Here is a 24,164-nt window from a genome sequence, read left to right on the forward strand (position 1 = left end):
ATGAGGCTGAGAGAGGTGCAGACGCAGATGAAGATGATGAGATGACTGGACTGGAAGATGCTGCAGAGCTAGACCAGATCCCAGAACAAGCTCCCAGATCCTCATCATGAACCAACAAGGGTGTACCACCTCTACACCTGACCTACCTCACAAAGTCGGCGCTACCCAGCGAACCATCGACTTGGGAGGAGATCAAGCAGATGCCAGCATCCGAGGCCGCTCAGTGGAGAAAAGCTGCTCAGGAGGAGATGGATGCACTGCACAAGAATAAGACTTGGACCCTGACAGAACTTCCACCAGGCAAGAAAGCCGTAGGATGCAGATGGGTGTTCAAGGTGAAGCAAGATGGGACTTCCGGGAAGGGTGACTTCGCTTGTGCCTGCTTTTGAGACGGGCTCCCGCCTCAAAAGAAGCTTATTCAGATATAAATCAGTCAGAACATTTTTTTTTTGACTGATGAAATTTCTCCCGGGCAGGGAGAAACGTAGAGATCAACCTCAAAAGCCTGTTTTTGTTGGGAGGACTGGATTTCATTAATTTATGAGAAAAGGTCCAGCCAGCAATGCCGGACGGACTTCCGAACAAGCTCTATCTGATTAATGCGATACGTTTATCTTTTCTTCAAAGAGAAAACGGACTAACAGGCAAGCACCCTTCTTTCTATTATTTTTTTTACTTGGTTTAAATTGTTGCAGCAAAAAGAGATTTGTCAAATGAATCAGCTTTAAAGAACTTCTGGGTGAGCTATAACTCTTCTCTGTTATTCACGAAATTAACAGCTTATCTCTGTTTCTATTGCAAAAAGCTGTCCTGGAAGTGCATTCTAAAGATATAAACAGAAGAGGGATTTCTATTCCGAGGAACATTATATTGTCTGGGACTATTCTCTTTTTGGTCTATTTTATTTTGACGAATCTGCTTCTTCACGACGCCACTAACTGTTTTGATGCTGGGAACTAAATTTGTTTTGTGTTCTTGAACATAGAGAGATAAGGCAGGCTGCTCTGTTTATACTGTGATGTCATCAAGCCTGGAATATTAACCCAATTGTTGCTGAAATAAGAAGTGGTTCTTCTTTATTTTTGTTTTGTTTTGTTTTCGTGGTTTTAAAAATGGCAATCAAGAAAGTGGCTGAGAATCTGGAAGTAATTATGTTTCAGAAAATAATGGATGAGATTGAGATAATGAAACAAACCCTGCGACAGGGCAGTAAGGAGCTGAAAATTGAACTGAGCAAAATGACGCAGGAGCTTAAAGAAATAGAGGATCCTGTGAGAGAGGAGAATGAGATCAGAGATGAGAAAAGAAAAAATAAAGGGAAGATACAAGCCCTGGAGATTGGAACAAATGTGGAATTGGAAAAAGATCTGGAGTTTATGGATATTAGAAATAAAATCTACTGTTTGGAATTTAACGTTATCTCTGAAGAAATTAATGAAGATATTAGAGATAAAGTTATCAATGGCTTGGATAATCTTCTGGACTGGAATGACATGATGGGGCTTGATATAGAGAAAATCTATGGAATTAACTGCAGCCATGTGACAATGGAAAAACTCTCAAGAGATGAGCCAGTGCATTTTGTAAAAAAGAACACAGATATGACTTTACAACAATATTTCAGCAACTTATTCAGAATTGATGGCAAGAAAATATTTGGGATAGAGGAAATTCCCATCAGACTCTTATTATATGACTATGGCTATGACAGCAAGATTATTATGGAATACTGATAATGGAAGATTGGACACTGAAATTACTGGACTTAACAGGACTATTGAAGATGGAAGATGGAATTAATATGGATAATGGAATAATGGCTATTGAAATTATTGGACCTAACAGATTTTGATGAGATGGATTAATCGATATGTTTATTTGGACTATGGTTATGACAATAAGATTATTATTATTATTAACGAGATGGATTAATCGACATGTTTATTTGGAGAAAAATTGATAGATATATTTCTTAAAGAATTGAAACCTCTCTTTGACTTTTTGTGGAAAGAATAAAGTAATGTTTATGAGATTTGATGATTAATTAAGATAACTACTGGAGGAAAGTGATTTTATAATATAATTTAAGAGACAGGATTGTTATATATTGTAGACCTACAACTGATTTGATCTGCGACAAATGGGAAGTCAACATTTTATTTTTTTGTTTAATCATTTTTGTTTTGTTTTGTTTTTTGTCTTTGAATGTTTTATGATTTTGTTTTGTATGTTTTATGAAAATTTGAATAAAAATTATTGTAAAAAAAAAAAAAAAGGTGAAGCAAGATGCAGGAGGAGAAATTGAATGCTACAAGGCAAGACTAGTTGCCAAAGGTTTCCTGCAGAAATATGGAGAGGACTATGATGCTATTTTTTGCTCCTGTTGTCAAACATAGCACAATAAGAATGCTAGTAAGTGTGGCAGCCTCCAAACAGATGCACGTCAGACACCTTGATGTCAAGACTGCCTTTCTGCATGGAGAAATAACAGAAGAGTTGTACATGCAACAACCTCAAGGCTTCGTGAACCAGAAGCAAGCACATCTTGTATGCAAACTTAAAAAGGGCTTGTATGGACTCAAACAAGCTGCAAGGGCCTGGAATGAGAAACTGGATAAAATGCTCAAGGAGCAAGACTTCAAGCAAGGTGAGGTAGACCAATGCCTGTACACCAGAAGCAAAGATGGACATTTGACATATATCCTGATTTATGTTGATGACTTGATCATGGCGACTCAAAGAGATCAAGACTACAAAGAAGTTGTACAACATTTAAACAAAGAAGTTGAAATCAAAAAGTTAGGCACGGCAACATACTACCTAGGCATCCAGATTGAAAGGGAAGCAGATGGCTCCTACCTACTCAACCAAAAACAAAAGATTGTTGATCTTTTAGAGACTCTAGAACTCAGAGATGCCTATCCTGTAGCAACGCCCATGGCAACAGACTTTCTTAAAGACAATGATATAGGTGAACTTTTCCCAAATAATAACAAGTACAGAACAGCAATAGGGAAGCTTCTGTACTTAACCACAAACATCAGACCTGACATAGCAAGTGTAGTAGGGATCCTATGTAGGAAAACTAGCACACCCACACAAAAGGACTGGATTGCTGTCAAAAGGGTGGCTAGATACTTGAAAGAGACTATGGACTTAAAGCTGAGATTGCCAGCTAATAGTGATCCAAAGCTTGTGTGCTACACTGACGCTGACTGGGCTGGAGACAGTTCAGACTCCAAGTCAACTAGTGGCTTCCTGTTTACATATGGAGATGGACCTATCTCCTGGGCTAGTCACAAGCAAAACATAATAGCATTTTCTTCCACAGAATCTGAATACATAGCTGCTGCAGAAGCATGCAAAGAAGCCATTTGCTTAACAGATTACTAAAGGACTTTGGAAAAAGAGTACAAAGGCCAATCCAGATGATGGAAGACAACCAAAGTTGTGTTAGACTTTCTCAAACTGAGAGAATCACACCACACACTAAACATATAGGGATACAGTACCATATTGTGCATGAGCTGACAGAGAAAGGATTCATCAAGATGAACTACTGTCCAATTAAAAAAATGACAGCTGACATCTTGACAAAGCCATTGCCTAGAGACTGTTTCCAGAGACTTCGTGTCAAGATGAGGCTGTTGGGTTCTTGCATGCAAATTTGAGGAGGAGTGTTAGAATAAGCAAACTTGCATGTTCCCTTTAAGGGATATTTGGGGAAATATCCCATGTACCTGTTTACCATTATGTAATTTCCTAATGGGTGGGATTAGTTACCTGGCTTTCTTCTCCTTTGTCCTGGGGATTCCTGCATAATCTCCATTACTGAGCTTTTTATCTCTTGGAGAGGCCACATGGCAGATGCTCTCCTGAGAGTATCACTACCAAAGACTAAAATGGACTAAGACTTCTACTTTTTCTTTCATCTAAGCTAGAGCCTATGTTTCCTGAACATATGAAAGATCGTGAGTAAATATTCTCTATCTTTTTACCTAAGAAGACTCTGTGTGTGAGTCATTCAACTAACTAGTACGTCTGTGGGAAAGGTGTGGGCTGGTTTATATTCTCACTCTACTGCTTGCGTTTTTATATCTGCTAAGAAATAGGACCACGAAACCATTTACTATTTCATTTTATATTTTTTAAAATACCAAACACATTGTTCTATATTTGATACAGCTTTGAATTGTTTTAATTGCTGCACACCCACTGTGGGAAGATAATTATATTGGCAACAGTGATTAATACATTTATTAAATAAATAAAAGCATCCCATGTAGCTTCCATTGATCCATGCAGTAGCGGATAGAGCTTTATTTACATGCACGGCCTACCCTCTCCCGAGCACTCACTAACAGTAGTTTGTTTTACTTGAAAGGGTCAAGAAAAAAGATGCTCAATGTAGGGAATCCCTTACAATGCAGATTTTTGAGGAGCATCGACCAGTGGTCCATCTAGACCCGTATTGTCCACACTGACTGGCAGCAGCTCTCCAGGGCTTCAGGCAGGGATCTTTTTCTCAGCCCTACCTGGAGATGCCACGTCTTGAACCTGGGACTGTTGGCATGCCAAGCACATACTGAACAAATGTACCAAGCCACTAAAAAACAAACAAAACAGGAGACAGCTCCTGTTCAGATGTCATGCCTGAATAGGAGATCTCTAGCTGTGTAGGAGGCACAGGGCCCCGTGGACTCCCTGACACGGTCACAAACATCCTCCTGTGTATTAGCTCTTCCTTCTCTCTTCTTGACATTCCCATGTTGAGTTGGGGGGGGGGGAAGAGACCTGCAAGGTGTCACTTGAGCATGTGTAAAATCCTCTGTGAAGTCAGAAAACCTGATTTAAAAAAAGGAGCTCTAGCTGCACAGGAGTGTTCAAATGATCACTGATAAAAGCCCCCTTCAGACCTTCCCTGATCAGCAAGGCCAAGGACACTGAATCATAGAAAAGTAGAGTTGGAAGGGGCTTGTAAGGCCACTGAGTCCAACCCTCTGCTCAATGCAGGAATCCAACTTAAAGTATACCTGTGGAATCATAGAACAGTACAGTGTGCTGGGGCAGGTGTGTGAGGGTTAGCATGACCTCCTACTCATGTTCCTATTTCCTGTTCACATGCAACACATGACAAAGACTAAAGCTACCTTCTTATTCTGACGTTATAATACTTGTCATGCCACAAACTGACCGCAAACAATACCTTCCAATGTCACTAGGTGACATCCCAAAGGCTTCACTCTAAGCAATGCATGGAAAGAGAGAGTATGGATTGGCTCTTCTTCCTAGAAGCTTTGTAATGTATGTTTCAATCTATTTTAATAAGAAAAAGCTAGTACAATAAGTGCCATCCTGATGTTTTCAGATTTCGCAAAAGGCTACTATGGTGCATAAAATAATTGATTTTAGAACTTTGGTTGCCTTATGTTTAGGGGGGAAAGGGTAATTTTCTAAGAAGTCTAGGAAGTATATGGTATTTAGAAGTAACAGATGAATAGCTCTGCCAGGTTCCTTTATTTAAAGAGCTATAATTATATTCCACAAGAAATTTGGATTTGAAAGCAGTTCAAATGATAATTAACCTCTAAAAAAGAACACAGTTTTTACCTTGGCCAAACCGGCTAGTCAAAATGTTATTACTGTTTTCTTCTGTTATTTGGTCTTCTTCCCAGAACTGCAGAGGCCAATTTTTATATCAGCACATCTTCTTTGCATGTTGTTCCATGATCATTCTTTTCTATATCTTCTGAGAATTAGTAACTAGATACTATTGATGTTTCCCTGCCCCCAGTTTGTAAATTATTTTGTATTCCTTAATCAGTATTAATCTCCAAATAATCACTAATTGAAAGTTTTGATCATAGTGATATCCCCATGAAATCTAACCCACCACTTTAAAGCATAAAGTAACTGCATTAGCTTTATCATTGACATCAAAGTGATAAAGATCTGCAGCCAGCCCCCAGTCTAGCTGCAACTTCTCCTGCCACCCTCTTCTTGGAGGGAAGAGCCTAGAACCTGGATTGTATCATCAACTGCCAGGGGTCAGAAGAGACTGCCACATAGAGTACCTTTCTGTATCTATTAACTGTAAGCTGATTTGGAAGTCAACCTCAGCTGAAAATGGAAGGGGTATAAATATAAAAAATAAGTCACATGATTCTGAGGGCAACAGGATACAGGGAGGCAGGAAAACAGGCAATAGGAAAATTGCTAACACTTATTGTGCAGGTGCATTCCCAGACGTGACCTAGAAGCCAGGATGAACCAATAGACCATGGATGGATGGGGAGCAGGTGGCCTTCCAGATATTGTTGGACTACAACTCCCATTATCCTTGACTGTTGACCATGCTGTCTGGGGTGATGGGAGCTGGAATCCAATAATATCTGGAGGATCACAGGTTCCCCATCCCTGCAATTCATTATCTTGAGGTGCAGCCATATTGGGGAGGATAACGCTGTCCCTTTCATCTCCCAGTCTTGAGAGACTCACTACCAGCATGCAAACCAGTTCAAGTACCTGTTGACTGTGACAGCACATCTCTTTTCAGGTGTTCTGAGCAGGGCTTAGTAAACATGCAAGGAGGGTCTGTGCACAAGTGCACTCGCTTTGCCCTCATCCCTTTTGCTTTCCATGTGTTCAAGAGTAACTGCCTGCAGCAGAGAAACCATCCCTACTCATGGAGGCTGCGGCATGTTGGAACCTTGATTTTCCAAGACTCTACAATGTTGTGGGAGCCCCCACAACTTGAGGAGGCTTCCCTGCTGCTTATGACCACCCTTGATTACAATGGAGGGCGATGGGGATGGGGGATAGGGCTACCACTCTCATGCACGCCCTCTCTGTGTGTTCATTTAAGCCCCATTATAAATGCCTGAATTGTTTTTTGAATTAAGTGAGAATTATACACAGATCAAGGAAAGGTAAATGTTCCATATGAACTGGGGAAGGGCTTTAGCTCAGCGGTAGAGCACACACCTTGATTTTAAAGGTCCCATGCACTTCAGTGTAAGTCTGGGAAAGATTCCTGTCTCAAATCCTGCAGGGCAGCTGCCAATCAATTTAGGCAATACTGAGCTAGATAGACCAATGTGTCATTCAATATTCTTACATCCAGCTCTTATGCTGAGCAGGTTCTGACATTCCTAACTAACATAAATTGATTATCTTATGAGAAAAAAATACAAAAGGTGTTGTGGCACCTTAAACACATTTATTATAAGCTTTTGTGGATTATAGCACTTCGTGATCTTGTTTCTGATGCAGTAAATTACAATCGACAAACGATTTTGCTGCAACGAGCCTTTGAGATGCCACAATGATTCTTTCTTGGTTTTGATGAAACTCTGTGATATAGCATGTAGGTTGGGCTTACTACTTAAACAGTAAGGTGGCCAAAGGAAAAAGAAGACAGGACTTCTGCATCTTTAATACTTGTGCAGAAGAGGGAATTTAATATAAGCTACACCTGCTGAAATTATCTTCTGCATAACTATTAAAGGTGCTGGAGCCCATGTCCTCTTCTCAACTTGGTCACTCTATTAAACAGTACATATGGTGACTGCATTAAGCCTGAAAACGCTCCTGGTGCCACCAACTATGATTATGACTACTACTGTTATTGTTACAATTATTTATATCCCACTTTTAAAATTTAGACAGCTTATAAGTAACATTCAACTACATTTTTTAAAAAGCGCAATAAATAATCAGGGTCTTTCTTACAGGACAGTTGGTGGTAGAATGGCCCTGTAGGGTAAAGGGAATGGTCTAGCTGAAGCAGGCTCCAAGATGGTCTTTGCATCCTTCTGTCACTTGGAATCCTTCCCACATGGGACAGTTGATGGTAGACAGCCCTGGGGGACAGAGAGGGAAAGTCTAGAAGCAGACTCTGAGATGGTCTTCGCTTACTTCCCCCTCTCTCCTGGAATCCTTCTCACAGGACAGCTGTGGTGGGGAGGGGATTCCAGCTGAAGTAGGTTCTGAGGTGGAGCCTGTGTCATCTATTTTATCTGAGAATAGGGGTGCAACAACCAGGAACTCTGCTAACCAGGACATGTGCGGGATGAGTGGATGACAGGAGGACCAAAAGAGAGAACAGGCAGGAAGAACTATGTCTCCTTTCCTTCCACTACGCTGATAGATTTACAGTGCAATCCTATATAAGTCCACTCAAAAGTAAGTCCCATTGAGTTCAGTGGTATTTACTCCCAGGTAAGTGGGGTTAGGGGTGCAGCCTCATAGATACTTGTCCAATGGCTAAGAGGTATCAACCTTAACTCATCTTTGCATGCACTGTGTACTCTGATGGCCACTCATATGTAAATGTCAATCAGACAGAACTCTAGGCAAAAGGAATCCTTCACATCACGAGGAGATGGAAAATTGTTATTTTCCATTATTAATTGTATTTTAGATTGTGTAGTTTTTTGTATTTGCTGTTTAAGATGTTTTAACTTATGTTGTACACTGCTTAGAGTTTCATTTAAATATAAGTGATATAAATTGTCTAAATAAATTGTGACCAGATACATTTGCTCTAGTAGATCTTTAGTCTGAGACTTACTGTTATGGTTTTGAAATGATTGAATTGGAAAACAGGGCACTGAGAAATCTGATTTGAGGATATATGCTAAAAATGTGAACTTTAAAAATGCTGGTGGGATACCATGATAAATATGCATTTTCTATTTCTATTTTGTTACATATTTCAAAAATTAAAGATGGATTTCCCTTTTGTTCAGGGAAAAAACCCTAGATGCCCCAGGGAAACACCACAAGGTGACACTGTAGCCAAAGATTTATCATGATTGCTTCTTATCACCCTTTCCGTTATTTCATAGCAGGACACAGAGAATGATCAGGCTCTGGCAATGGAAAAGTTAGTTTGTGATTTGTGATTAGGAAGGTTACTGCCCATTGTTGCATGTGTGCCATATAATGTATGCAAAATTGCCACAGTACTGTATGCAAATAGCTGAAGAAGAACTGGCTGTAACCATGCTGAGCATGTAGCTCAAACCAAGCAGGGAACCACAATTCTGGTGTTATGTTTGAAGGCACCAGTATGCACACCTGAGTCTTAAGATGTATGCAAGCAAATGTAATGTGTGAAGTAATGTGTGAAATGGGTGGGATGCTTCTATCCAAATATGGGACCACTTCTCACCCCTTGTGGTCACTGGAGGCAAAAAGCTTAGTTACATCAGGCAGTGACATGCATGCAGCTGTGGGAAGGAGCAGAGTGAAGATGGCGAATCTGTGTCCCTTCAGATGCTATTGGACTCCAAAGCCCATCAGCCCCAGCTAGCATGGCCAATGGTCAAGGATGATGGGTTCCCCCTCCCTGAAGCAAAACCTTCTCTGCTGTGCCCTCTACTCTGCCCCCTAAACTCTAGAAACTAGAACATTTTACTAAAGGAGATTCTCCCGGCCTGCAGCAGCCTTTACATTTTAAAATGCCACTGCAGGACATTTTTAAAGATCTGTTGCCTTTAAGACTGTTGTTGCATTGGCACCATTTCAATGTTCAGTAGAGAGTGGGGAAGAGATTTTTGTAGGGCACTGCAAGTTTGCCAGAAACGACCTGCCGCTAGATATGCTTCAGCTTAAATTTCCAAAAGCAGTGTCCTTTGAAAACACGTGAAGGGGTTACTTTGTTACAAGGCCTGGAACGTACCGTAGGAACACAGGACGCTACCTTACACGGAGTCAGAGCATCATCTTACTCAGTACTGTCTTAGCTACATGAGTAGCAGCAGTTTTCTAAGGTTTTGGGCAGGGGACATTCCCAGCCTTACCTGGAGATGCCAGGGATTGAACGTGGTGCTGTCTGTATGCAAAGCAGCTGCTCTGCCACTGAACTATGGCCCTTCCCATTGGAGCACAAGAGCTGTGATCATGGTAGCTCAATGGAGCAAAGCCTAGGGTGACCTGCTATGGTTCCTCCTGGCTCAAGTTGAAGAGTGGCTGTAGTGGTGGCTTTTCCAACACTCTGCTCCATGGAGTCAAGTTTGGCAACATCCACTGCCAAGCCCTTCTTCTCAAACTGCATACTTCCCAGCTGAGCAGAGGGGTGCTGAGCATGGCTTCCCTCCTAGCCACCTCTAAGGAATCTCCTCTAAGGGTGCCTCCAGACTGGGTTTGTGTGTGTGTGTGTGTTCTGCAACATGTCATTGATGAAACAATAGTGCATTAGTAGTAGATTTATGCTGGACAGTGCTGCACACATCATTCAGCTTTATTAGTTGTTTTGCGATGGTTCCCCAGTGTTGCTGCACTATTGCTGTCTGGAGGGGCACTCTTGTGCTATAGCACAAAAAAATGGGAGGAAAAAAACTCCCAGAATATTTGTGGTATGAAAAGATTTCAGCAGGGAGTTACAAGACATGCACCAACTGGAAACGAAACAATGATGTCTGTTCTGAAATTTTTGCAAGTGCGAAGTGTTGAACGTGGGATCGTGCATAACTGCCCTGATATAATGAGCACAAATCATCATGAATGCACAGTAAAAAGGGCGTCTGGATGGGCCCTAAGTGTGGATAGGAGCAAAGAAAGAGTGCAAAAAGGAGGGGGGGACCACCTTTAGTCTGACTTCCTTCTCTGCCACAATCCCCCCCCCCAGCAAACATCAGTACTATTAAAATTATGAGCACATTTCTTCTGAAAACAACAGCGGCTGTGGTCAGGCTACTGCAAACTACTGAGATAAGGTGAACACATTTTAGAAGTGTTTCCTGCCAGCAGCAAAATGAGTTTACTGCTTTACATAATTGAGAATATTTGACAAAATAGTGTTTACTTTGTGAAATGGACCATAGAATTTATGACAATGAAGTTCAGAGAGCTAACAGCAGGGTTGCGGAGTCAAGAGTCATGGAGTCGGAATCAATTTTGGGTGGAGTCAGAGTCGGTACAAATGTACCGACTCTGGGTTCAAAATAAAATTAATATTTTAATATTAATTTATTAAGATTAATAAATTAATATACATTTGCCATTTATGAAGGAGTCAGAGTTGGACAGTAGAAAAATAGAGGAGTTGGAGTCTAAGGTTTGACATACCGACTCCATAGCCCTGGCTAATGGGAAACAATGCTCGGCTCTGGAAACAGTGTCAGAAGCTTGTGTTGGGCGCTGAGATAGTTTCCCACATTATGCAAATTTTATTTTCATATATCCAAATTGGCCAAGGGGAAAGATCTTTGATAATGTATAGACTGCCTAATTCTTGCAAATGAGCAGCACTGTTTGAGCCTTCATATCATCTGGTGTAGTGTTTGCATTGTCTTGAGCTCCAGGTCTTTCTTTTCATAGTGGGAAAGTTCCCATTGGTAGAACTTAACTTTTTTGCCAGAAGATGAAGGATTATTCTACAGTACTAGTGGTATATTCCCTCTGAGGCATTTGGACATTACAGAAGACAGATAATAGAGGGTCAGATGGATTACTTGCCCGATACAGAATGAGAACGTGCAGTGGTCTTAAATTTAAACAGGAGACAAAGAAGTCTAGCAGTTCCATCCATTTCACAGAGTTTCTCAGACATTGCAAGATTTTCTTTTTTAAAAAGTAGCCCTTATTGTCATTAAAATGTCTCTTGCCACAGCTTTCAGTTTAGATTAACAAAACTGATGGCTAAATCCATTTAGATTAACAAAACTGATGGCTAAATCCATTTAGATTAACAAAATTGATGGCTAAATCTATTTTTATGAGATTAATGATTCTACATGAGCTTTTGGTTCTGCAGACCAAAATGTTTTCATCAAGCACCATCCATGAGAGGAGAGACCCATACTCGAAGGGGTTTATAATCCAGAGTCACACAAGGGAGTCAGCAATGATGAGCAGGGGAGTATGCAATTATTTCCATTACATATACTTACTCGGTGCCATCCTATATCCTATCATCAAAAGCTATCCACATTGAGTTCAATGGGCCTTATTTCTTAATAAGAGGATGTAGTATGGCAGCCTTACAGTAGGCTATTGGGACTAGGGGATTGTAAAAAAGGGGTTTTGAGAAATTTGGAGAGGTGACCTTGACATAAATTTAACAAAATAAACTTAGAGGCATTCTGCAAGGCAACTCCATCCAGGCATAAAGGATGGACTTGTTTCAGGGAGCGAATGTCCCTCTGGGTGGCTGAATGTGGTGGTGCTGGACAGTCACAGGCAAGGATGTGTCAGGACTCTGCTGGACCAGACCAGAGGCCTACCTAATCCAGCATCCTCTTCTCACAATGCCCAACCATTTTCTTATGGTAAGCCCATAAGCAGGACATGAGTGCAATACCACTGCTTCGGATAGCGGAGGGAATACTACTAGAAGGCTCCCCTGATTATGGAACTCCCAAATAACATTTGATTGCCCCCTGCTTTGGCCACATTTAGGCACAAGAGGTAAAAACCTAATTTGCCCAGGCCTTTGGGATTTAATCAGCATTTTTTAAATGATTCTATCATTATTGCTATCTCTGCAATTGTTGCTCTATTCTGCTTTCATGTCCAGTTACAATGTGATGCTAACAATATTTTACTGTTGTGTATTATGTATGTGATATTGTATTGTTAGCTGCTCTGTACTTTCCTTCTAAGGAAGGATGTGTAAGGAGATACTTATTTTCTAGAAGAGCATGCCATTACATGTAATTTGAAGTGCTACAGCCCAGACAGGCTTGCCACCTGAGCATGTAGGCTAAAACGTTAAAGAATTTCTGCAGATGTGTTCTGGTGCAGGTACAGCCTAGCATGCAACACAGAGACTCTATAAGCATTATTTTTTTTAAAAAAAGGGTGAGGGAGGACCAAAGGGATCCCAGATGTACTGAAAATAAATAGTTCATGAATATTACAGAATTACAGAAGCAGCAGCTCAGGAATTAGCTTCTTCACTTTTGGTTCCAACCCTAGTTCTGAGCAAGGCACGGCAAGATGCTGTAAAGACACTTGCTGGGTTCTAAAGCTACCATTCTCAATCTCTTTTATCAACTGACTGCAACAGCTGTTGCTTTTTGTCTGCTCATGCCTGGGAGGCCTCAGCATCTCCCTGTCACCAATCTAAGGGCCCCCCATAGCTTCCCCTGTTTCAAGGCCCCTGATACAGGATATCATCATCCTTAGGGCATTTTAAGATAGCTGCTTCCTCAATGCCAAATTGAAAGGGGAAGAAATGACTCTTTAGCCTACAGGAATTTGCTTCCACAAGTTCTTTCTTTTTCCAAGAGTTATTCTGCCAGCAATGCAGAGCTACCAGTCTAAAAACCACCAACACTGGGACTGGTTTAGTTTCCATGTGGACTGTGTATACTAGGCATGCCTAGTCAATGTGCCTGACAAAACTTCTGTCTCTCAGAAGCATCCTAAATTCTAGCATTTCTTTAGATATTTCTTTATTGTGCATATCTTTTCTAAATGTAAGGCTCATTTCCCCACTTCCCGTTACCGTTATTTTGCTTCTCAGTATGTCACAACAATAAATTAACACTGAAGTGCCAGAATAACTTTAAAACGCTTATTTTTATTTCCATGGTTGCACATTGGGTAATTAAATAATATTTCAAGAAACTCATAAGTTGGTATTTAAATCAGGCTGCTAAATAGTTACAGTACATGGAATAATAGGAGTTTATGTAACTGTTAGCAAAAGTATGCAGTGTAAATGTCACCACTGATCATTTTGTATGGGCAAATTAAGGTATTTTGGCGAAGTGCTCTTATAGAAAATACAGAGACATTCCAAGAGATTTGAAATTTCAGTCTCAGTTTCAGTTCTCACTGACTACATTGGCCCATTTCATGATTGTTTCAAAAGAGTTATTTAAAAAATAAAAAAACCTAATCTAAAGTCCGTTTACCACCATTACACATTTTTTTCCAAAATATAAATGAAGTTTTAGCAAATAATATTTATGCAGAAAAATAGGTTTAGAGCTTTCCAGATTCAATGCATTCTACAAAATTATTCTAAAATAAATAAAAAATTATGTTCTTGTACACTTAATATTTTTATTTTATGTTAGTTCATTCCTTACTATAAGTACAGTTTAAAAGCAAGAGGCACAGAGATTAAACAAAGTGCAGTTGAACATAGGCAGGAGGAAACCAGGCCAGTTTATCACATTACATTAAATGACATTAGCTTAAAATATAGTTTAATGTGAGCGAGCAGTGTGCTTATGTATGTGCCTCAAATGTTCCTGCTGCATTTCTCCCATTTCTGCTACGCTGTGGATCAAACAAGCTGAGTCTTGCTTGTTGTGTTGTTTGAAGCTAGGCTCGTGGTTGTTGCTCTCTAAACAAACCATGAATGGTTCATTCTTGACTTACCACTAATGGTTTGTTTGGGGGAAATGAATGACAAACCTGGGTTTGGATGACACAACAAGCCAGATTTTCGTTTATTCCACTTACAGCACAGCAGCATGAGGAGTGGAAGAGGAGTACTGCGGAAACTTCTGAGCAGCGTGTACTAGCAAATACATAATTTGCTTTAAAGTACGATTTAATTGAATGTAAACTGGGCCTGTGGCTTTGCTTTCCTAGAGACAGATATCTCTAAATGGATAGGGGTAAGCCCAGAGCTTGGAGGTAATTAGTTACAAAAAACCAATTACTTGTAATTCATTATTTTTTTGAGGAATGAGTGGGTAATTCCTTTATATTTTGACTGTAATAGAATGAGGAGTAATTTTATTACTTTTGAGGAGTATTTGTAATGTTTCCAGCATTACTTTTGGGCATTACTGGGGGGGGGGAGAGCAGGTAAAGTCTTCTGCTCCTCTGATTTGTGGATGATAATCATGTGCCTCAAACTGGGCTTCTGTGCAGTATTGCTCTTCCCTTGTGCTCTGTGGGTGGGTAGGAGGTGATGAGAGAGGTGGAGAGCGAGACGGGGTGGAGTGGAGAAAACAATTGTTTAAATAAATGGACGGTGATGGAGAAGAATGGAGGGAGAAAGGAGCTGGAGGGCAAGAACATGGATAAAGGAGGAGGCAGCAGCAGAATGGAGACAAAGAACTGTGGAGGTGAAAGACGTGTGTGTGCGTATATATATAATGTGTTTGCACTTGGCACACAAAGCTGCCTCTGGCGCCCTGCCTGGCTACTTTGCTGCATTTGTGGTGTTTTAACATTTTTCCATCTCGGGAAAATGTTTGCTTGGGTGGGTGTCCCTTAGTTGGTGGCAGGTCAGGGTACAGGATGTGGTTAAGTGAGACAGACTATGCTTGCTGGATGACAGTGTGTGTGTGTGTTGTACTTGGTTTGATGTGCAAAGTTCTGAGCGGTGGCCTTTGCCTCCCTTCCCACCTCCCTTAACAGTGGAGAGTCCACCAGTGCTATCTTCTGGATAAAAAGAATTATTCTACTACCCTGTGTGTGTGTGTGTGTGTTTTAGTGTTGTTTTAGATGACTTAGGTGTGCAGCAGCAAGGCCAGCACCTTGTAGGCAGTCTAGTTTTAAAGTAACTTAAGTGTAATTGTAGTGACTACTTTTGAGTAACAGTAAAGTAATCAATTCCTTTCAGAACACTTGTAATTGTATGGTAATTTATTCCTTTTTGGGGCCATGTAACAGTAATTGTAATGTATTCCTTTTAAAAAGTAATCTTCCAAGCTCTGGGTAAGCCTGTACTTGCATAATTTCTGCTACCCTTGATAGCCCTTCTGAAATGAACAGGGTTAGACTGTCTTTGCAGGCAGGGCCGGTTCTAAACGGCAGCCAAGTGGAGCACTGGCCTGAGGGTCCCTGGAGCTACAGGGGCCCCTCTGCTCCCCTTCCGCGATCTGCGGCAGGAGCCGCAGATTGCAGGACAAGAGGAGCTTCCGAGCCGCCCGCCATCCCCATGCTTCACCTACCATTGAGCCGGTAGGTTCCCGCCATGAGTCAGCCGCCATGAGTTCCAGTTTTGGAAAAATGGCGGGGTATAAATAAAGATAATAATAATAATAATAATAACGTTCTCTCTGCTGTTTTTTGCAGTGCGTGCAGGGTTGCCATCAATCAAGATGGCGGCCGAGGTTTCTGTAAGGGGCTGAAGCCTCTGCCGCCATCTTGGTTGATGGCAGCAATGCGCATGCATGTGTACCATCAACCAAGATGGCAGCAGAGGCTTCAGCCCCTTACAGAAACCTTGGCCGCCATCTTGATTGATGGCAACCCTGTGCACGCAGTTTGCACGGCCGCAAAAAACAGCAGAGAAAGGTAGGTGAAGTGGGGGGATAGCGGGCGGCTTGGAAGCTCCTGTCCTGCAATCTGTGGCTCCTGCCGCAGATCGCGGAAGGGGAGTGGAGGGGCAGGCTGATGCCCAAGGCCCGGCATGCCTGGAGCCGGCCCTGTTTGCAGGTACAAATGAGAACTGGCATGAATGTTCACACTGTTAGTTCTGCTGATAGACAAATTCAGGATTGGACTTGTGGTTCAGGCCACAGATTGAAGCCAAACCAACAAAGTGAGGCAAGGGATGAAGCAATATGTTTGGTTTAAATGCCAAATGGCTGAAATCAAGAAACAGGTGAAAGCAAGCACTTATATGCATATTGCTTTAGGGTTAGAAGATCAGGTTGGGCCTGGATTGGAGGAACATTATAGGAAGACTAGCTGGAGTGCAGATAAAGGAGAAGTCAGTTCTGGAGTGAAGGAGTGGCAAGGTATGTGAACAGGGAAGCAGGAACAGGATTAAAAAAGAGGACATGCCAGGGATGAGTGGATTAATATGCTCTTGGGAAGTCATAAGAAGCTGTTACAGTAGGGCTCCGCTTTTCGGCATTCTGCTAATATGGTGGCACCAGCGGGGCGATCAGCTGTAGCGCGGGAAGCTCCAGCCGCTGCACTCCAGCTGCTGCACTGGTGGCTGGAATACAGTAGGGCCCCACTTTCTGGCAGTTTTCGCTTTTCAGCGGGGGCTGGAACGTAACCTGCCATATGAGTGGGGCCCTACTGTACTATAATACAAATTTATAAACAGCTTCACAGCCAGAGGCTACTGAAATGCTGCGCAATAAAATAAAATAGGAAAAACAAAAAAGATACATACTCAGAAAACAATCTTAAGTTAAAGGTTCAGTCGGGACTATTGGAGGGCAACTGCTTTCAAGAGTGGATTGTATGGAACCCATCCTTATTGATGCTGGTTTCTCTGCCTGTACAACCTCTGCGGCTCACACTCTTAAACTGTGATACTCAAACCACTTATTCCCCCATAGCCCCATTTAGACAACACAGCTATTTTGGAGCCAATGGATTAAGGGTTGAAATAAATATTTTAAGAAATGTAGGAACAGAACAAACTTACATGTCGATACAGTGGAACTCTTCTTTCAAAAATAGGATCTCTCTTTTTCTTTTTGTTCAAGAGGAAAACTCATATAGGTAATGAAGTTTGATCATTAATGGATAGAAAATAATATTGCAGTGATTCTAAGAAAATAATTGCTTAAACATCATGTTCAATAAAATGTTCTTTCTACAGTTTAAATATTTTAACAACATACATAAATTGCCATTTAGTATTGTACAATAAACTATCAAATGTTTAAATGTGTCTTCAAAAAAAACCCAAAAAAACCCCAAACTACAGATGTAGATAAACAGCCATATCCTCAACGCAGGTTTAACAACAGAGAAAATTTACAAGTAAAAAATAAAAGAAATACATATTCCTCACAAATTAAAATTAATACAAGATTACAAACACTATGTTTACCATCAGATTTTGGGTCCCCCCCCCTTTAGGAAACTGAAACTACAGTTTTAATATAAACAGATATTAGACATTTGAAAAACAAGATTAACACTGAAAAATAATTTCATTAACAAAAAAAATCAATTAGTGCTTCGGGTCTTTCAGAACAGGCAGTGCTGCCAAAGCTAAATAGCTTAGAATCAACCTGAAAAGGCCAAGTTAAAATACTGCAATCATTTATAACGTTCACAAGGAAAAAACCCAGATGTTTCAAACAATTATACATATTTCCATAGAACAGCTGCTTTTTTACTTTATAAACAATAATTTAAAAACTATGTACTTGTTTGATATATGTGCAACATATAAAATGTGAAATATGACATATTTGGTACAACAGTGTAGGAAACAAATTTTAAAAACAAACATCCTACATTAATCAAATGTATATAATTACCTTGTAAATCAACACAGTTTTTAAAAAAGTAAACATTAAAATATTGTTTGTCCATATATATGTATGTATATATATAATATGTATATAGCTGTATTAAAGATATCTTCATAGTTCTGTGACATAAAATAAGCTTTTAAAGAAAAAAAGGTTAAAAGAACTAGTTTCCTTCTGTGTGCTGTAATCCGGTTACAACTTCTTAAACCTGATTTTAAAAATACGGCAGCAGTAACAATGGATTAAACTGAAGCTCTCTCTACATTTTGTTCAGTATTTTCTTAGTCATCTAGATTAAAGTCATTTACCAGTTTTTAAATGACTGCATTCAGTTTGAGTTAAATTAGAATATCATGCTAATCTTTTCATCTATAGACCCATTTCTTTAATTGGGAAGAAGTTATTTCATAACAAGTTCTTTTTTGGTAACTTGATTGTAAATCTGAAAGCTTAATCACTTGGTATAGATTCAATTATAGATGTCAGTGTCACTTAGTTTCAAGTCTGATGTGGCAAAATTTAGGCACTTTTGCAAAGGCATTATTTTAAAAAATATCCTCTCTTTGTAAAATAACATAGTCAAGACTTTGTTAGGGGTATGAAAACCACACCGTGCAAAGGTTTGATTTAGTGCTAGAATGCCATGATTCCAGTACAGCTTCTCTATACATGCCCCAAATCAGCTCAGGTGCATCTCCGCAATTTGTGCTTTACCTTGGATCATCTGCTTGGATTTTTTAGGTGGTGATGTTCAGGAATATAGGGTTCTGCTTTCACATCACCTCCTTTCTCTTGGCATATACCGCCTAGCAGAGAAGTGAGCTTTTTAAGAGAGTACAAAGTTGTCAAAGGGTTAAAAGTTAAGTCTGCAATTGGTGTGTATTGGCCAAGATCCAAAGAGCTACTGTGGTATACCCAAGGGCTTGCACATGCTCAGCGTGGTATTTGACTCCCCCACTCCCTTTGAGCAGGAGACACCTTTGCCGTATTACATACAAGTTTTAAAACTCTCTGCAATTTCAAAAGCAGTTTGCCATGCAAAGTGGGTGGGGCCCTTGCCCATGCAGAACTAGTCATATGGCTCTTTGGACCTTGGGCTTAGTGGCCAATGTAAATCATTTATTGCTAACATTGAAAGATTCATAAAGTTGTGAACCCTACAATAATATATGAATAGGACTACTTACATTAGCTATAATTATGGTGATAAGACAATATTTCTAAGAAGTAAACTGTGTTGTATAAAACCTTTAAAAGTAAAATGTTACCCTTTTAAGTCTTGAACCATCACAGCTGGCATCAGGTAGTTAACTAGATTAGTTTGGAATACACTAAGCATACCATATTTAATATTCATTTATGATATAGCAGCACTAGCTCTTTAGTGTTTGTGATTTGTCCAGATGAACAAACTCTTTACTCAGCATGCAGTTTGTGGCAATTCTATTGAGGAAGAGACAGGGTAGTATGTACAGTAACAATGCTTTGCTGTCCTCATCGAGGCCTCTTGACATTCCACCCCATTCCCGTTGACTATTTCAGGATGATCTGTTAGAAGAAAAGAAAATGCTGTTAGATGTGCTATTCAATTCTTATGTTTCTTTTAGTGTTACCTCAAAATGAAAGCACACAGATACACTTAGGTTTTTTATGAACTCATATGGTATTCACGTCTTTTGGAGGAGTCGTGCTCATGTGTTACAATGGGGTGTGTTCAGAAGAATATCCTGGTAGATTGTACCCCAGACGTGCAATATTAGGAAATTGATCCTTGGAAGCTGTGTGGCTCTCAAGCTGCACCCTGTGCCTTTGCCCTCTGGCTTGACAGATATAGCTGAAAGCTGGAAACACTCAGGCTGCTCTCAGGATTGGGAACATGTGGTCCTGCAGTTGTTGCTGGGCTACAACTCCCCTCAGCCCCAGCAGCACAGCTGATGGTCAGGGATGACAGGAGGTTGAGTCAAACAACATCTGGAGGACAACAGGTTCCTCATCTCTGGCTTAGTGCAACATGAGCAAGCAGGAGCAAGCTGCAGGAAGCCTCAGGCTTGCCAACACCATGTTGCCTCCTCTCACGTGGCCAGTTCAGAAGCTTTTGCTGCTGTTTTTTATTAACCACAGCTTGCTGTGTCATCTGGACTCAGATCTTAACCATGGTTTGTTTAAACAAGCCTGCTTCAGTAATTATGCTTTGATGGTGGTTTGTAGAAAACTAATGACAGTTAATGTTAACCAGTTAGTCAGCCTGAATGACACAACAAACTGCTATTAAGCAAAAGTGAAAACTTCCAAATTACTCCACCCAGCCATGTGGCAGGAGAAAAGTGGGGAAGCACATGAGCCTGAGGCTTGTTGCAGCTCATTCACATTGCTCTAAACTATTGTGAACCATGGTGCTAAACCAGTGTTCTTTGAGTTCCCAGATGTTCCATCATCCCTCGCCACTGCCTAAACTGGCTAGGGATGATGAGAGTTGTAATCCAACAAGACCTGGGGACCTAAGGTCGAAGAACACTGTGCTAGGGAAAACACAGCCATTATGAAGATCTAATCCGGGATACTTTAGGATGTTCCAGGTTGAGTTTTGATGTTCGGTGTGCAAGGTTTCAATCCTATATCTTCACCTGGAGGCCATGAGACACTACACTAGTATGGAGCCTGCAATTCAAAATATACAACTGCTGTGTTTTTCTAAACAGTGACGCATTTCAAAGTATATTCCTGATAAAAGGCAGCCTTATGCAGAAGGAGTATATTTCAAGTTCTCTGTAGAGATAAGTATATTTTGTATGACAGACAATATCTACTAACTACAGCAAAATACTGCCTCTGATCTACAGACTAAAACTAAAATATTAAAATACATTACTAAAAACTGATACTAAAAATACATTAGCCATTTATTAGAAGGGGGGTCATTCTAGCCACATACAGAACTAATAAATGACTATTAGAGCCATTAAAGGAGAATATAAAAAATAAGTGACAGACCAAACTTAAGCCACAAGATGGATGATTCAAAATATAGGCAAATATTATATCCAACTTTGTTCAGATAGCCCTACACAATTTCATTTATTTGTTGGGATACTTTTCAAAAACGTATTTTTCAATCACAACACTCTAATAATATTAGGGAGATACTACAAGAGTCTGGGCCTTACACAAGTCCACAGACGTTCGTTCCACAGCTGCCTGCTATAGCTGCTGTTATTTATTAAAGCATTTTTTATCCTGCTCTTCAGTCACAAAAGACTCTCAGAATGGCTTACAAATCACTAAAAATCGACAGTCCCTGCCCTCAGCCTTACAATCTAAAGAGACATAACACAAAAGGGAAATGGATTGGGAGAAGGAAATAAACTCAGGTTCAAGTTGATAGTTAAAAGTTGTTCTAATGACCAGCTGGGAATGGAAAAGTACGAGAGGAGGCACCAAAAGTTGATGGTTTCTCGGGTTTGTCAATGGAGTGAGTGGCCCTGTAACCCCACCTCTTCCTATTCTCTGCTTCAACTACCACTACTGTAAAATTATGCACAGTGCCATTATTTAAAACAAATACTTTTGATGTTTGGCAGTGGTAGAGCAAGGGTGAGGAGATGGTGTACCAGCATGATGGCCATTGCTGATGGTGTACTTTTCTGTGTGGATTTATTGTAGCACAAGCTAACTATAACAACTGAATACAACAACCACAATTTTATCTGTTTATCTCGTTTAAATCAAAAGGACTAAAATAATTAAAATGGTGCTTCCAAGGGCTCTTCCAGGACAGATATGCTTTTCACAACAGTGTATCTGGCACAATGTAATCTATTTTGGGATAGCACAGTATAATTATTCACTAATAGGCAACGAACACAGGGTTTAAGAACACACGTATAGCCAACTGATATTTCTATCAAACTCACCATATTCTCAGAGGCACATTACCAAATTCTTCCAAGCAACACAGGAAGTGGATTGGACTGTGAAAGACCAACCCAAATTGTGTTTGCATTTTTACAAATTTGTAGGGCAGTACAATATCTCAGAGAGGTCAGGTCTCCCGCTCCCCTGGTGCATTCACTATAGCTGCCCAATTTCCCTGCTTTTTGAAGTTTGATAGAAGTATCTCTTGGTTATACGTACATTCTTAAACCGTGAAGGTTTTTTTTGTCTATTAGTGAATTTCTCTGCTTTTTAATCTAAGAGGTAAGAAATGGAATCCTGATCAAGTTTGTATTCAAGTCTGTATTCTACAAGTTTGTATACTGCAGCAGACACATGTAGTCTCCCACTCAAATTTAAACCAAAGCTATCTCTGACCATATCCACACCAGACACTTGATCCACTTTAAACAGTCATGGCTTCCCCCAAAGAATCCTGGGAAGTGTAGTTTGTGAAGAGTGCTGAGAGTTGTTAGGAGCTGCCCTTCAGAGATACAATTCCCAGAATTCTGTTAAATCACTCTGGTCACTGGAGCTTTTGTTTTAGCAGAGGTTTCCATTCTTAGAGCAGGCTGACCTTCCCATGCATCAGCTGAAGTGCCAGATTCCAATCCAACTTTGTGCAGCTCTTCAGAAGCTCCCGACAACCAGCTGGTTGTTGTTGCTTTGGAAGCTGTGCCAAGCCCTGTCCCTACCTGCTCCATACCAGCTGTCATAGAAAACAGTTATCACACAGCATGGACAACTTCTATACTTGATCGTAAATATCAGTCTCCTGAGAACAAAGCCAGCACTGTTTTATGTATTTAATTCTATCAGGCTGCAAAGCACAGAAAGAGATGGGAACCAGGGCCATTCTATTGTCTCTGCTGAGACACTAGTCCAGGGGTGGCCACTCTGTGGCTCTCCAGATGCTGCTGAACTACAGCTCCCATCAGTCTCAGCCAACACAGCTCATGGTCAGGGATGATGGGAGCTGTAGTCCAGCAGCATCTGGAGAGCCACAGAGTGGCCACCCCTGGACTAGTTCCTTGTGATTCCTCCTGTCTTTCAACTGTTTCCATCCTAGCTGGTTGTTCTCAGAACTCCATAACTTTTACGAACTGGTGCCTGACTTTGCTTGGATTCCTCCTCCTTCCCCATTTCTCTTTCCTTTTGTGTCACATCACTCTGCAAGCCACTCTGGGAACCTTGCCGATTGAAAAGCAGGGTAAGTGCATTACATTAATAAATAAAAAAATATTTATTTATTGCATTTACTGTAACTCTCAAGCCCAGCAACCAACTTTCATTCTCACTTCTATAATCTACCACAAAGGAAATTGACGGAGACAACATTTTTGGGAGGAGCCGTAACTCAGTAATAGAGCACATAAAAAGAGCCTAGCTGGATCAGGCCAAAAGCCTTTTAATGAGATGAAAGGGCAGCCTTTGCCAACATGGTGCCCTCCAGATGTTTTGGACTACAAAACAGCATGGGGTTGATGGGAGTTGTAGTCCAAAACATCTGGAGGGCACCACATTGGCAAAGGCTGACCTAGCACCTCCAGTTAAAAGGCTTTTAGGTAGCAGGGCTGGGAGAACTGCTGCTGGTCAGGACAAACCTGAGCTGCATGGACCAATGGCGTGAATAAGGTAGGTTCATATGTTCATATTTATCATGCCATGAATGTAAATGCTTTAAAAAAGCCTTGAAATATCTCCATTACATTAGTTTCATTTCTACCATATAACAGGAGACTGAAAATGTCCAGAATTCTAAAACAATGAATTGCTCTTCAGATATTTTCTTGAATGTTAATATCATTTTATTGACCAGCATTAAAAGAACTTTTGGTTGAATTGGGAAGATAATGCATTCCAAAAAAGAAACTGTTTGCGGAAACATTTCTTTTGATTTCTTTGTGTACTCATGCACCCATCTCTAACCAGAGTTATTCTCTCCCACGTTACATTTTATAGCAGCCAACTTTCGGTTTCCTTCTTGCATAGTAAATCAATCTATCTATCTATCTTACAATATGGATGGCACTACAGAAGTAGTTGTAAACGGAAGGAAGGGGGTGATACAAGGTACAATGATGAGTA

At 40.5% G+C, this 24,164-nt stretch overlaps 1 protein-coding gene across 7 annotated transcripts in view; it reads right to left on the minus strand.

Annotated features, from left to right (window-relative positions):
* Positions 1–16,137: 16,137 nt before the first annotated feature.
* The window catches only part of MBNL2 (muscleblind like splicing regulator 2), a 96,535-nt gene continuing 88,508 nt past the window's right edge, over positions 16,138–24,164 (minus strand). For 5 of the 7 annotated variants that reach the window (XM_061630068.1, XM_061630064.1, XM_061630069.1 and 2 more), the window contains one exon: positions 19,595–19,694. In XM_061630068.1, coding sequence (XP_061486052.1) covers positions 19,680–19,694 — 15 coding nt within the window. In that variant the 3' untranslated portion in view covers positions 19,595–19,679. Of the gene's footprint in view, positions 19,695–24,164 lie in introns of all 7 variants that reach the window. The other 2 variants (XM_061630067.1, XM_061630070.1) reach the window with 1 other exon arrangement.

Source organism: Rhineura floridana, chromosome 5, assembly GCF_030035675.1.
Source record: "Rhineura floridana isolate rRhiFlo1 chromosome 5, rRhiFlo1.hap2, whole genome shotgun sequence".
NCBI lineage: Eukaryota > Metazoa > Chordata > Lepidosauria > Squamata > Rhineuridae > Rhineura > Rhineura floridana.